The sequence below is a fragment of the Syngnathus scovelli genome, chromosome 16 (assembly GCF_024217435.2).
Source record: "Syngnathus scovelli strain Florida chromosome 16, RoL_Ssco_1.2, whole genome shotgun sequence".
Taxonomy (NCBI): Eukaryota; Metazoa; Chordata; class Actinopteri; order Syngnathiformes; family Syngnathidae; genus Syngnathus; species Syngnathus scovelli.
In genome coordinates, this window is record NC_090862.1 from 5,600,695 (window position 1) to 5,614,298 (window position 13,604).

Below are 13,604 nucleotides of genomic sequence, written 5' to 3' on the forward strand. Positions count from 1 at the left end.
ACGTGAACTCAAGCAGAACAAGCCCGCCTTGTGCAGCGAACAGACCAGCCATTCAGAAACCCTTTTAACAACTGAAAGCTTTTGCTCTTTTTTTTTTTGGTTAGTTTGTTGTTGTGATCGGTCAACGATGATCTGGACGGTGAAGAGCTTCGTGCTGCCCCTCTTGCTGCTGTGCTTGTGGCTGTTAGAAGCAGGAGCACAAGCCTGCACCTGTGGCGCAGCGCATCCGCAGCAGGCGCTTTGCCGTGCAGATGTCGGTAAGTTTTGAACTTAAATGTAGTTTTTTTCCCATAATGAATTATACCCTGACGTAATATGTTTGAGGTAATTGATTGATAAAACTAATGTTTTTCCAGACTTGAAAGCCATTAGAGTAAATGTACGTTGATTGATGACGACACGATGTTTTTTCAAGACTTTAGCATCATAATAAATGTACGTTGATTTGACATCTAAATAACTTTTAAGACGTCTCTAAGCTTTAAATTAGACATGTACCAATTGTTCCGGACTGCCAAAAGCACTATTGTGTAATCAACGTCAGAAAGAGAATTGCAAAATATTTTCTTGCATTTCCAAAGAAAATGCGCAAACCTTATTTGAACATGGCAGAGGTTTTACACATGTTTGAAATATAAAATGCAAATGTATTTTTTGTCAATATTCTCTCATGTGCATCAGTTACGTTTGTATTTGTTTCCACTTTAAGTAGACTTGATAGTGTTGGATTTTGTCCACAATTTAGGGAGCGCGTTATCTGCGCCTCACGGCAAAAGCCTTTGCCAATCACCTGTTATCCAATTTACTCACTGCGTGCTCGTTTGATTTCTTCAGATTTAGGAAAAGGCAAAGACACTGAAGCAGAAATTAGACTTAGACAGATTGGTTGAATTCAATCACAATTATTGTTCAAAAAGCTCTGTTTTCAGGAAAGTACAATACAGCGCTGGGCCCTTCAAGAGCGGAAAGTCTCCATTCAGAAAAGGCAAAGTCCAAGGTTGTTAGATCAGTTTTATATTCAGTAGCACATTGTGGGCTGGGATTGATGGGCGATGAGTCTTCGGGGTGGGGCAAGTTCGAAGGAGAGTCTGCTTCCATGGGAGTGGTGCTGGTTATGGGCGACTCGGTGTGTTGGTGGGGGGCTGTTGGTGTGTGTGTGTGTGTGTTTGGAGGGGGCTGTTGTCTTCCATCCCGTCTCTCGGCCTTGGCGATCATCTTTGGCCGAGTTCTCGGGTGGCTCCTTCTGGCACCCACTGGTTTTATCTCCACGTGACCTTCCTGTGAACATTCTTCTCCAATCTTGGACATACACTGTCGTACCGCATTCAACCGTATCTTTTCTTTGTTAGACAAACTATTTCCCTCTGTGCAGAGCGTTCAGTAGTAATCAAAAACTGGCGTCTAGCATTAGTCAAAACATAAGATACAATCAAGTACTGAACGGTCAAGACGACTCTGGCCGTGTCCATGATTCAGAGAAAAAACATCAGGCATGCATTCCACAGTTCCTTAAGGGTCATTAAGCTATTTAGGCAATATATCAAAAGTCATTTGTTATTTCAAAGTCCTCAGAAATATATATATCAGATCATAAAGTTATAAAAACCTTTCTCATCACCACTTATCAAAAATGTCTAGTTATGTCTTCTTTATTGATTTGGTGTGTACGTATAATTATATGCTTCAAATGTTTCTTTTATTTATTTAATATGTGAATATACTTGTCTGCTTATGTACTTTATTCAATGAGGTTTGAGCATATCTGTTTTTGTAACGAGGCAGGACTTTTTGTATTTCGACCTCATTCCTTCAATAGCATGATCCTAAGTTTTGTACATCATTGCTATTTCTGGCGTTTTTAATCTTTTACAGGTTTTACTCTACTTTGCAAAAGTCACAAAAAAATTACTACAATTATTTACTTATTTTGAATCATGTTTTGAAAGAAACTACTCTGCTTTTTTTTTTTGTACTGCAAAGTATTTAAAAGGCAATAGTTTTGCATGACTTTAAAATTTTCCCAAAAGATATCCTGACAGTCTGAAAGAGCTGTTTTCCTTCATTGGGATTATCCTCACCCTTCAAATATTTTACTTAACGCCAGTTGAGCGATGTTTGCGTGCAATTCTGCAAAGTCAGGCGAGCAGGATTACCGCAAATTGTAGCCAGAGCTGTTGGAGACTTTCTCAGCAACATCAGCACTGTTTTCTCCATTTGTCCACTTCTCGGGGTTTTTTTTTTTCTGCGTCAGTTTTGCACATCTCCTTAAAAGGAGATACTGTGTTCTGGAGGCAACTATTATAATCCAATCATGATAAGTCAAAGAAAATTATCTTGTTTGCTTTGGCAGCCCTAAATGGATTCCGTGGAAGCATGAGTCACCTGCCTTGGCTCTATGATGATCAAATGATACTTTTCTTTCCTGTCACATGATCAATCACACGTTGAGCTTCTATTTTTGTTTAAGCACTTGGCTGTATTAGAGCTGAAAAGGCACATTTGTATCATCTTAATACTTTTCAACTTGATGTGTTCCATCCCTGCTCTCACATTCAAAGCTCTCAAATCAGGAAGCTGGAAAGTAAGAGTCATTTCCCCATCCCCATTTTTTTTTTTTTTTAGGAAGGTTTTTTTTAGGGCATTATCGTGGTTTAATTCTAGTCTTCAAAAGTGCTGACTGGCTTCCTTGGTGTGTTTTGGATTCCGGCTGGGTACAGCTGATGAAACAGTCATGCGGTGCTGCCGTCTTGGCCGCAAATCCTCAAATCTAGATGCCAGTATTTTTATTGTAATGTCATTTCATTTATTTTAGTCATCAAAGCAAAGGTGGTGGGAGTGATGGATGATGGTGACCTCTTCACGCCCATTAAGTATAAAATCAAACAGACCAAGGTAAAATATTTATTATAATCAAGTATCTGCATGTATGAACACAGTAGATTGAATTTTACTTTTTTTTTCAAACAGATGTTCAAGGGCCCTAACAAGAATTTTGATTTGATCTATACCACTCCATTGTGCAGAGTCACTCTGTCTAAAGGCATCGATTATCTGATCTCAAGTATGTATGTATATTGTACCCATGGTCCAACTATAGACATAAAAATGCCATTCATCAATGCTTTAAACCTAATTGCCATTCACTGAGAATGTTTTTTTTTTTCACAAATGTCTTTTTATTATTTTTTTTTCCCCCACCGTCCTTTCTTGCCCTCTCCACAATTCCAGGCAGACTGGAGTCCAACCAAACGCTGCACGTCAACCTCTGCAACTTCGTCGAGCCGTGGAATAAGTTGACCGCTGCGCAAAGGAGTAGCCTGGTGCATCGCTACGAAATGGGCTGCGGGTGCAAGGTAGGAATTTTGTATTTTGCATTTACGCTTTTTGCATTTACGCTTTAGACTGCTCAGTAGTGGCGCCCTTATGCTAACCAAAACAGCAGCACCTACCGATGAAAGTCAAGTCTTAGTTGTGGAGATGTTGTGTAATGAGTGTTTGTGACCTTTGACCTTGGTTGCCCTCGCAGATCACTTACTGCACCTCCGTCCCGTGCGCCATCAGCACCCCCGCTGAGTGCTTGTGGACAGATTACCTGACGGAGGGTGTCGTCTTCGGCAGCCAGTCCCGCCACTTTGCCTGCATGAAGAGAAACGACGGCTCTTGCGCCTGGTACCGGGGTGCCGAATACCCCAAAAAGAAATTCATGGAAATCGAAGAGCCTTAACTCACATTTAAAATGAAAAATTATAGGGAGTGTTTTTTTTTTTTCATGGTGACGAGCACTTTGTCTTCAAGCACTTCGGTATAAACTACTGCTTCAGCAGATATTAAAGCAATCCACATGTCAGTATTAGGCGTCACTGCAATGTTATTACTGTTTTTAATATCTGACAAATTATTTTTCTTCCTGGTAGGCCAAATATATTTTAGTAAACGAAGTGACTGTGGAAAGAGGGTTGAGCCCTCCTGTGTTTTATATGCTATTTGTAAAATGTTGATTCTGTCAAGAGAACTAGATCTCACTCTTTTCCATACAAGTTTGTGAAGCCAATTTCAGTGGTGTTTAGAACAATATTGTACTTTTTTTGACTTGTTTAATAAATATTACAGTAATATTTGTAGTGGTTACTTCAAATCTGCTGCTCTCTGGTGGTAATTATGGTGAATAACTATTCTAGGTTATTTTAATACACCGTTTCTTCAGATTGAAAATGTATTTAAAACTAAAATTGCCTTAAAACGCCACAGACGGGCAAACATACCATTTACAGTGTGTGGCAGTTTTTTATTGCATTGAACGCATATTTGTACACAGTGCAGAAGCCAAACAATAGTTGCATATTTTTTATCCTCTGCAAAGAATGATTAAAGCACTTTGAGTGGAATTCTATGATTAAATTACACTGCTGCCTTGGTAACCAAATCTCGCACATCAGAAATTTTAAAATCGCGGTCACGCTGCATATGGTTTAATACATTAGAGTATGTTATTAAGTATGAAGGCCACTGTATAATGTGACATTTAACAAATTTCACTTCGGAAATTATCCTTTTTGAGTGTAGAAAGTTGATGACGGTCCGAAGCTCGTATCTCAAGGTACCGCTGTGTTACGTAACCATTGGGAGGGTATGTCATCAATGTATATGTACTCTTTATTTTCCCGAATCAGATTCCCGTAAAATTTGACCACTACATCTTGTAAGATTTCATTCTTGTTCTGTGGCTCTCAAATGTAGTAACTCTAAAAAAAATAAAGGCATTATTTCAGTTTTCCAGTAGTTGATCATTGAAAATGATAAACAGCATAGGCCCCGCGTCACGTCGCTTCCTGACAGCGTAATAACTACTAAGCCGCTGATTGGCTCAACCTTGACACAAGGGCGGGACTTGTTCACCGATAGGTCTTCGCTAGGGGCCCATCAATGTCGTCACCGCCCTCTCATAATGCAGCATGGGCTAAAATACCAGCGGACTGAGAAGCAGCATCTGCCCAACGGACTTCTCCCTTCTCAAAGATTTTGACCGTTACAAAGGTGAGGCCATGAAGAAGGTTTATACATCAAAAAAAAAATTTTTTTTGCCTTGTTTGTGCTTGAGTGATGTCATCGACGTTTTTGGGCGCGGAGACGCTAACCATTGCAGCAAGCGAGTGAGGGCAACGCGAACCCTCCCCGCCACGTTAGGTTAGCCGGCTAGCCTTTAGCCACCGCCGTCCTTTAAAAACACGCTAAATGGCTCAACTCCTCAAAATTAACGACACATAAATCACTCAACACGACTCTTAGGGTTAACATGGACGCAATGGCATCATCTCATCGCCCTTCTGACGCCGTTTAATATCGACATTGGCTCTTGGTTGGGGTTAGCAACTTAGCATGCTAACCCCACGCTAAGTGGCCCGACACGTCGCGGTCATGAAGTAACAGACACAGCCGAGGTGAAAATGAGCTATGACTTATAAAATATACATTTTTAAATGGTGGAATTGATTTTTACTATGTAATTACGTCAAACTCGACGATCGAATTTTAGTGTCACGTATGGTGCATGGAACTAGTCGATGCCAATTGCCCTCAAACATGTTTTCATGTTATATGCTGACCCACAAGGGAGAGACATTCACTGGGGAGTCTGTACTTGTTTGGGGAGTGTAGCACGTGTAAGGGTTCAAAGGGAACATTTATATGTAATTTAAGGGTTGAAATGGGAGTAGCTCTCTATGTAAACAGTTTTGTTGTGAACGATAAAGAGGCTTGACTAGATGTCATTTACAGCATCTCTCAAGTATCCATAACTGCCTTTCATCATTGGATCTGGTCGGCTGCAAACAAGGGGATTAAATGAAATTCTCTAATTTTTCAACTTTTATTTTGTTTTGGATTGATGATTATCAGTTTGTCCAATTAGTTGCATAGTCTTTTTTTTAATTTATTTTTTTACACCGGACACTCCTGATGAAATCTACCTATTTCTGCAATGGTGTAGTATTTTGGTGACATAATCCGAAATGATATTAATAAAGTTGCTCATATTTACATGCTGCTTTTTAAAATCATGTGCCTTTGTTGCTTGTTTGAAAAGTAGGCCCCAGAGGAATCAGAAAATCACATTTGCAACACAGACTGCGCTTTTGTTAAACTGTGATGGCAGCCACGTTATTGTAAGCTGCAAGGACATGCTTTAAACTGCAGAAACTAAACTTTATTTATTTTGCCCAACATCATCTGCAATGTGTAGGTTTAGTGATTTATTTTTGCAAGCTTGATTCTACACATGCCAGATATTTTTATTATGGAATATCATTTTTAGAAGCAGCAGGCACAATTGATTGAAAATTCTTCCATTTACTGCCTTTGGCAATTTGTTGTTTCCCTTTTACAGCCCCTTCAATATCCAATTGGTTGCAATTAAAAGGCGACTGTTAAATTGCATAACAACATGGCTGTCGTCTTCACACCCGTGGACTGCGTGTCATCCTATCGAGTCTGCAACGGCTGCACATGAAGGTCGCGGTGTCCTTGTGCATATGTTCGGGCCTGCTTCCCCCCCACCCCACCCCATTCTGGTGACATCACCACCCTCTGTGATGTCTTTCTAGGTGTTGGGTAGTGTTTTGGAGCGACGCGAAGAAAGAGGATGTTTACGTTGAGCACAATCGTGCCGAGCTTTCTGATTATTAGGCGACTGGTACACGCTGCTTGTGGTCAAGCACATGCACGCTGAGCTTTTAGTGCGATTACAGTATTTAAAGGGACAGTAGCCTGACTACAACGCACTGATGGGCAGTTAATTTTTGATGAATCCAAACCAATTCCGAATGACTGAACTGTTTGGTGCCACGAAAGCTGTTAAGGGGAATTATTTATTTTTATTTTGGGGGGGTGGCTCATATTCCACACAATTGACTCCTCCCTTCTTTTCAGTGATGGTCCAACAATGCCGATTGTGGACAAACTCAAGGAGGCGCTAAAGCCCAGTCGAAAGGAGTCAGGCGATGACGGCGACCTGAACAAGCTGCTGGCCTCCTCGGCCAAGAAGGTCCTCTTGCAGAAGATCGAGTTTGAGCCCGCCACCAAGGGTTTCTCCTATCAGCTGGACAGCTTGAAAAACAAGTACGTGATCCTCAATCCCAGGAATGAAAGTTCCCCCGGGCAGAAGGTGGGCGAGCCCGCCCAAATCAAGAGGCAAGGTAACCAAACGGAGCGCTTTGCTTTTCGACACGCGCATCTGTGCTTTGTTTTTATTCCAAATGTGATTGTCTAGTTTCAGAGAATACAGTCGGGGGCCAAGGCGATGGCATTGCCGCGCCGCAGAAGATGCTCTTCCCGGCGAACAAGTTGACCCTCAAATGGGAGCGGGTGTACAGGGTGGGGGCCGGCCTCCATAACCTGGGCAACACCTGCTTCCTCAACTCCACCGTGCAGTGTCTCACCTACACGCCGCCACTCGCCAACTATTTGCTCTCCAAGGAGCACAGCCGCGTCTGTGAGTGTTTCATCCCAAACATAGCCTGGGTTACACAGTTTGCGTTCCCATGACAACCAGAGACGGAGCTAGGGCGTTGTGACTAGGAAAGCGACTTGGAAACTGGCAAACTGGATTTTTGGTGGTAGTGGGGGGGGGGGACTTTTGATTTAGGATACACACACACACACAAATGTGTCATTACCACAGTGACAAATGTTTGTGTTTTTCAGGCCACCAGTCGGGCTTCTGTATGATCTGCGTCATGCAGAACCACATCATCCAGACATTTGCCAACACGGGCAACGCCATCAAGCCCGTGTCCTTCATCAGAGACCTGAAAAGTGAGACAGCCGCCGTAGCTTTGTATTTGTTTTGCTTGATGCAACTCTGTGACATCACACTGCGGTACATTCGGCGAGCAGAATGAATGAATGGAGGACGTATGGGGAGATGAGGGGAGAGTTTAGGTGCTGGAGTCCCAAAGGACCCCCCCACTATTCTCCTTCCTGGCGACCCCCCCCTCCCTACCTGCTTACTGCTGCAGTCTCCATAACCACCGCCCGTCCGCACCATCTTCCCCTCGTGTGCCCTCTCCGTCTCCTTGTGACTGCAGGCTTGGATGCTTTAGCGCAAAAAAAATCCTGAAAAAACAACACAATGTCACAAGTATTAAATTATTAGGAAGACAAAAAGGATTTTGAATTTCCACCCACTGAATGTGACTTATTGCTGGGAATACAGCGATGAGAGTATTAAATATCGACCAGCTTCGTATTTTTTTTCCTCCTCCCTCATGTGCCTTCAGGAAGGCTCGAAGCTTCCTGAGCTACATTAGCGCTAATGCAATCAGCCTGTTAAAACTCACTAAGTGACTGTAAATGTTTTTTTTTTTTTTTTTTTTAGGGGGAGGTTGGGAGGTTGCAAAAACATCACGGGTGGTTACTCAGAAAAGGGTGTGCCAAATCTGTTTTGAAGTATCTTGTTGTGACATTCTAAAAAGATTAACGGCGCTCTTTGGGCAGTCATTAACAAGCGATCATTCTGAACAACGCACTCGATGCCATCATTTTTTTATTCCGCTTAATGCTATAATGACCACTTGCAGTTGAAAATATGGCATTTCAGTGATTTATGGAAAGTTGATTTGAGCCTGCGGTTTTTGTGCAGAGATCGCCCGACATTTCCGTTTCGGTAGCCAGGAGGATGCGCACGAGTTCTTGCGGTACACCATCGACGCCATGCAGAAAGCCTGTCTCAACGGCTACCCAAAGTATGCCCCCCCTGCCCCTCCCCCCCATGTCCACATCTTTTTTTTTTTCTTTAAATAACAAAGAACAATATTTTTAGACTCGACAGACAGACACAAGCCACAACACTGGTGCACCAGATTTTTGGAGGTTACCTGCGCTCAAGAGGTATTGACGGAGCAAAATATCACACGGGACAATTAGTTGATTGATCTTCTATTTATTGCTCTTGTATATTCTTTGCAGTAAAATGTTCCATTTGTAAAAGTGTGTCAGACACCTACGACCCTTACCTGGACATTGCTGTGGAGATTCGGGTAGGTTCAAACTAATACACAAAAGAAACAAGAATTAATTAATTCCAGCTTGTAACGTCTTAAATGTCTTTGTATTTTTTAGCAAGCTGTAAACATCGTGCGAGCCTTGGAGCTTTTTGTCAAACCAGATGTTTTGAGTGGTGACAATGCTTACATGTGTGCCAAGTAAGTCCAAGACCTTCTGTGTACTTTGTGGTCTGTTCACATTTAAGATGTGTGCCCCTCCCCTTTCAGGTGCAAAAAGAAAGTGCCAGCGACAAAGCGCTTCACCGTCCATCGAACGTCAAATGTGCTGACGCTTTCGCTCAAGAGATTTGCCAACTTCAGCGGAGGCAAAATAACAAAGGTCGACAAATAATTTCCCATGATTGAAGGACTGCATACTTTCTCCTCATACCTCACATATTTTCCTTTTTCTCCTTTTTTGTTTTTTTAAAGGATGTTGGCTATCCAGAGTTTCTCAACATCCGTCCCTACATGTCTCAGAGCTCAGGCGATCCCGTCATGTATGGCCTCTACGCCGTCCTGGTTCACTCTGGCTACAGCTGCCACGCCGGACACTACTACTGCTACGTTAAGGTGCCACCATTGCATACACAATCTTCATGAGCCAAAAAAAAACTAAACAAAACAATAGCCTGAGAGATGCCAGTGTTAATCATGACAAGTTAACAGAAATCTTGAAAGGTTGCTTTGATGCTGCTGTGCACTGACCCCTAGTGGTGAGTCTTGTGCACGACAGCCCTAAGCTCATGTTTACAGTAGCGCTGTGGAATGTTTTGAGTCTATAAAGAATCATCCTTACATGCATATTTATTTTGCTGTTGTAGGCGAGCAACGGACAATGGTACCAAATGAACGACTCCATGGTCCACTCCAGCAACATCAAAGTCGTCTTGAATCAGCAGGCCTACGTGCTTTTTTATCTGAGGTAAGAAGCGGCGCGCATTTGCGAGTGTCAACACTTTTACTACCATCTTTGTTGTTGTGTTTATTGAAGAATCCCAGAGACAAAGAAGAATGCAGATGGACAGTCGGGCAAACAGGGAATGCTGCATACTGCGAAGAACAGCGCCTCGTCAGAGCAAATTAAGAGGCTCAATCTGAATGGACCTCTTTCTTCCCCGCAGGTCACAAAGGTACATGTAGAAAAGAAAAATGACGACGGGGTTTATTTGTCTTCTGATGAACACATCTGGTTTCCGTGGCTGAACAGAAACTGGAGCCAGCGCAACTGCGTAAGATCCAGTCCATGGATGGCGGTTTGGGCCTACCGGTGGCCAGAAACGGCGTTAGCACTCAGCCGCAGCCCCGCCTCTCCGGCTGGACCTCGTCCTCCTCCAACGGCGCCGCCAAGCTGCCCGGCGGGCCCGTGGTTATCGAGGAGCCCTTCAAGAAGCTGAAGAAGCCCTCTCCACAGAGCCAGTTGCGCTGCAGCACACCGACGCCGTCCAGCAACGGCAACAACAACGGCGTCGGCAGGACCGATGGAGACAAAAAGCAAGATGGCAGCAGAGGCCTCACTGCGTCTACCTCATTCAAGTCTCTGTCCGACTCCTCCTCTGCTGACACCACAGAGTCAAAGGTAAGTCCGACGTTGCTTTTAAACAGGTACACCAGAGTGGGCAAAATATGTGCCCAAGGGCCACATTTGATTTTTAAAACATTCCTATCAAACCAGGACATGGCAGGTCCTAAGAGTGCACCAGCGGGAGGCGCTCCCTCCACCCCTCGAAAAGCATCCGGCGCCACAGCATCCCCCGCCAAGAGTGTGGAGCGCTCCCACAGCGCAGAGGAGCAGAAGACGGCCAAAATGAAACCCCCGGCTCTCAACAACATCACAGCGGAAGCCACCGGCAGCACCATGTCCCCGCCTCCCGCCAAGAAGCTGGCGCTGTCGGCCAAGAAGGTGAACCACATTCTCGAACTGTTTCGACTTTCGTGAAAATACTGTTGGAATCCATTGGAACATTCTTAAATACATCTAAACTGTCCTTAGGGGGCAGTAGAAAATATCACACTCTGATCAATACAATCAATAATGTGTTATTCCTCCTTGTTGAGCTCAATTGAACTCAATTGTCACGTTAAAGTTTCTTCCCTTGTGAATGTAACGGTCTAATCAACCACACAGTCTATGGTTTGTCTTCTTTTCCTTTTTTTACCTTCTTTTTTTTCTAACCATTTCTATTTGTTCTCTGCCATGCCCCCTCCTCTTTGTTCCTCCATCTTTTCCTGCCATCCCGCCATCCTTTATTTAATTTAATTCTCTCCTCTTTTTTTGTCACATTCATGGCTACTTTTTTCTTTTAGACCACCAAGTTTTTATTTTTGTCGATAACTGCAGGCTCACAGCCGGAGTCTGAGCAGCACTGATTCTCCACGACGACTGTCTGGCGACTCCCTTCATGTAAATCACCATAACCACCTTGCCGCGACGCTTGATACTCACAGGTCGGGAATTTGTTGCTTCTTTTAGTTTATTTGGTGTAGTCCCTCTGTTTTTTTTTGTGTGTGTGTACTAAAAGCAATGATTGTATTCCCAGAGCTTCATCCCGTTCCCCCAAAAAACACGCATCACCTTTGAAACGTTCCCCTGTCGTCACGCCGCTCCCACCGCACGCCAGCCCATCTCTGAACGGCTTCCACCTTCCTGCGCAAAAGAGCCCCAAGTCCTCCCACCAGCCTCAAGAAGAACCAAACCGCCCCCCAACTCAAAACGTCAACCAAAAGAAAAAGAGAAGAAAGAAGCGGCGCCACTCTGAGGTGGATGTCAACCCGGAAGCTGTTGCGGAGGCGCCGTCAAACCCCGTCGCTGAAAAGAAGAAGAAAAAGAAGCGAAAAATAGACCAAGAAGACGGCGAGAAGACAGCGGTGAGAGAAAGTCTCCCGTCCCATCTGGATCCAGCCAAGCCGGAAGAGGAGGATTGGTGCCAGGGCGGCACGTGGAATCTCTCCGGTCGTCAAGAAGCTGAGGAGCCAAAAGAGAAGCGAGACTCCGCCGCAGAAACGGCGTGTCAGACTAACGGGAAAGACCATGAGGCGGAGTGCGTGCTGTTAAAGAAGAAGAAAAAGAAGAAGAAAAATAAAATTCTGCTGGAGGCTCCGCAGCAAACAAATTCATCAGCTGGCGCTTCAGAAAGGTGAGAAGAGTTATCAAGTCTTCATCGACTTGAGCAGTTTTTAACTCTTCTCTTTTGGAACATATACTCATATAGACTTTCTGAATAAGGAATATAGTCTTTTATCAAAGCTAAGTTGAAAAGGTACATTTCTTTGAAAAAGTAATTTCTCCGTAATATCTCATTTAACTGCAGCCATTCCAAGGCCGATCCGAACGATGAAAAGGTCCTCACAAAAAAAGTCAAAAAGAAGAAAAGGATGCTGAAAGAAGTGAGTCAGCCTTGCCCGGAGGCGCAAAACGGAGACGCTGAGGAGCCCCCGCCCAAAAAGAATGCGACGGCAGGTGAAAAGACGCGCAAGCTCAGCACCGGTATGCGCAACCACAGAAACACAAACGTAAACAAAAATGACATGATTAGTTATTGCGTCACGTTTGTGCCATTTGAAGCCGCGGTGCTGGTTTGGGACAGCCAGGTGAAAGACGGCTATAAGCGGCGGCCACCGGCGAGTGACGTGTCGGAAGAAACCCCGGCCCGCACCCTCGCCAGTGCCGGCGTGTCCTGGGATGGCAAAAGGAGCAGCGACGTAGTGGAGGAGCTGATGCGGAACGCCTCGGACAAAGCCTATGGCGCTTGCGGTGAGAGAGTTGCTGCAGAAACCAGAGTGGAATTATATTTGGAAAAATATTCATAATTTTTTTTTTTTGGTCCGCTCTAGTACTCAGTTGGGACGGCGAGGTTTCCGCTATCAGTCGAGACGCCATCCAAGATGCTCGCCTGGCCAAGAGCGATACGGTGATCGACGAGTGGGATGAAGACTTTGACAGTGGCAAGGTGAGAGGAGTGTCTTTTTAAAAATCATATGCCTTGCTGCCATTAGGAATAACTTCATTTCAAATATTTACATTTCATGGATGTGGAAAAGCTTTTCAAAAGAGTCTTGTGCTGGCTTTCACCAGGTGAAAAAAACAAAAAGCTGGAAGAAAGAAAAGTGGCGAGGCAGCGGCGGCGGCAGCATCTTCCAGCAGATCCAGGACCGCCGCAACAAGTGGTCCGTGAAGCCCGGCGGGAGGCGAGCCTTCCTCGGGTGTCGCTGACAACTTCTGGACTGGAAATGGAGACACCCCAAAAAAAAAAAATCCCTCTCTCCTTTTTTTTTTTTTGTTCTCGATTCTCAATGAGCCAAACACCAAAAATAATACTGGACCTCCATTTTGTATCATCAGCCTCAGTTTTTTTTCCCTGGGCCACTGGATCTCTTTCTATGAAATAGAATTAAGTTAATTTCTCCATATATTTTAGTTTTCCGAATGTTCTGATTTTATACCTTTTATCAGCCGCTGTGTTATGTTGCTGTGTTGAGTGGCTAGTTTTCCCCCACAGAATTTATTTTATTCTTTTAATTGATTTCCACAATTTATGGAGCACCATAAGGAAGGGACATGTGTAC

At 44.0% G+C, this 13,604-nt stretch overlaps 2 protein-coding genes across 3 annotated transcripts; both read left to right on the forward strand.

The window, feature by feature from the left end:
* LOC125983908 (metalloproteinase inhibitor 2) lies at positions 1–4,115 on the forward strand. The gene is made up of 5 exons (XM_049745635.2): positions 1–257; positions 2,813–2,892; positions 2,968–3,061; positions 3,229–3,353; positions 3,527–4,115. The coding sequence occupies exons 1-5, from the start codon at positions 128–130 to the stop codon at positions 3,722–3,724; spliced, it is 627 nt and encodes a 208-aa protein (XP_049601592.1). The 5' UTR covers positions 1–127; the 3' UTR covers positions 3,725–4,115.
* An 803-nt stretch (positions 4,116–4,918) lies between these two features.
* Positions 4,919–13,473, forward strand: usp36 (ubiquitin specific peptidase 36). 2 transcript variants are annotated; one of them, XM_049745413.1, is made up of 20 exons: positions 4,919–5,034; positions 6,925–7,190; positions 7,265–7,486; positions 7,699–7,809; positions 8,636–8,738; positions 8,816–8,883; positions 8,962–9,032; positions 9,115–9,197; positions 9,267–9,378; positions 9,471–9,611; positions 9,863–9,963; positions 10,033–10,171; positions 10,249–10,617; positions 10,714–10,941; positions 11,380–11,486; positions 11,579–12,175; positions 12,350–12,525; positions 12,604–12,792; positions 12,873–12,988; positions 13,114–13,473. In XM_049745413.1, exons 2-20 carry the CDS (start codon positions 6,938–6,940, stop codon positions 13,249–13,251), a joined length of 3,324 nt encoding a protein of 1,107 aa, XP_049601370.1. In that variant the 5' UTR covers positions 4,919–5,034; positions 6,925–6,937; the 3' UTR covers positions 13,252–13,473. The 2 variants fall into 2 exon arrangements, with proteins under 2 accessions (XP_049601370.1, XP_049601371.1); XM_049745414.1 differs by having other exon boundaries at positions 12,350–12,498.
* The last annotated feature ends 131 nt before the right edge of the window (positions 13,474–13,604 follow it).

Coding starts and splice junctions, on each gene's coding strand:
- LOC125983908 (XM_049745635.2), top strand. CDS start 128: ATGATCTGGACGGTGAAGAGCTTCGTGCTGCCCCTCTTGCTGCTGTGC. Junction 258..2,812: donor GCTTTGCCGTGCAGATGTCG/GTAAGTTTTGAA, acceptor CATTTATTTTAG/TCATCAAAGCAAAGGTGGTG. Junction 3,062..3,228: donor CATCGATTATCTGATCTCAA/GTATGTATGTAT, acceptor CCACAATTCCAG/GCAGACTGGAGTCCAACCAA.
- usp36 (XM_049745413.1), top strand. CDS start 6,938: ATGCCGATTGTGGACAAACTCAAGGAGGCGCTAAAGCCCAGTCGAAAG. Junction 7,191..7,264: donor CGCCCAAATCAAGAGGCAAG/GTAACCAAACGG, acceptor GTGATTGTCTAG/TTTCAGAGAATACAGTCGGG. Junction 12,989..13,113: donor AAGACTTTGACAGTGGCAAG/GTGAGAGGAGTG, acceptor GGCTTTCACCAG/GTGAAAAAAACAAAAAGCTG.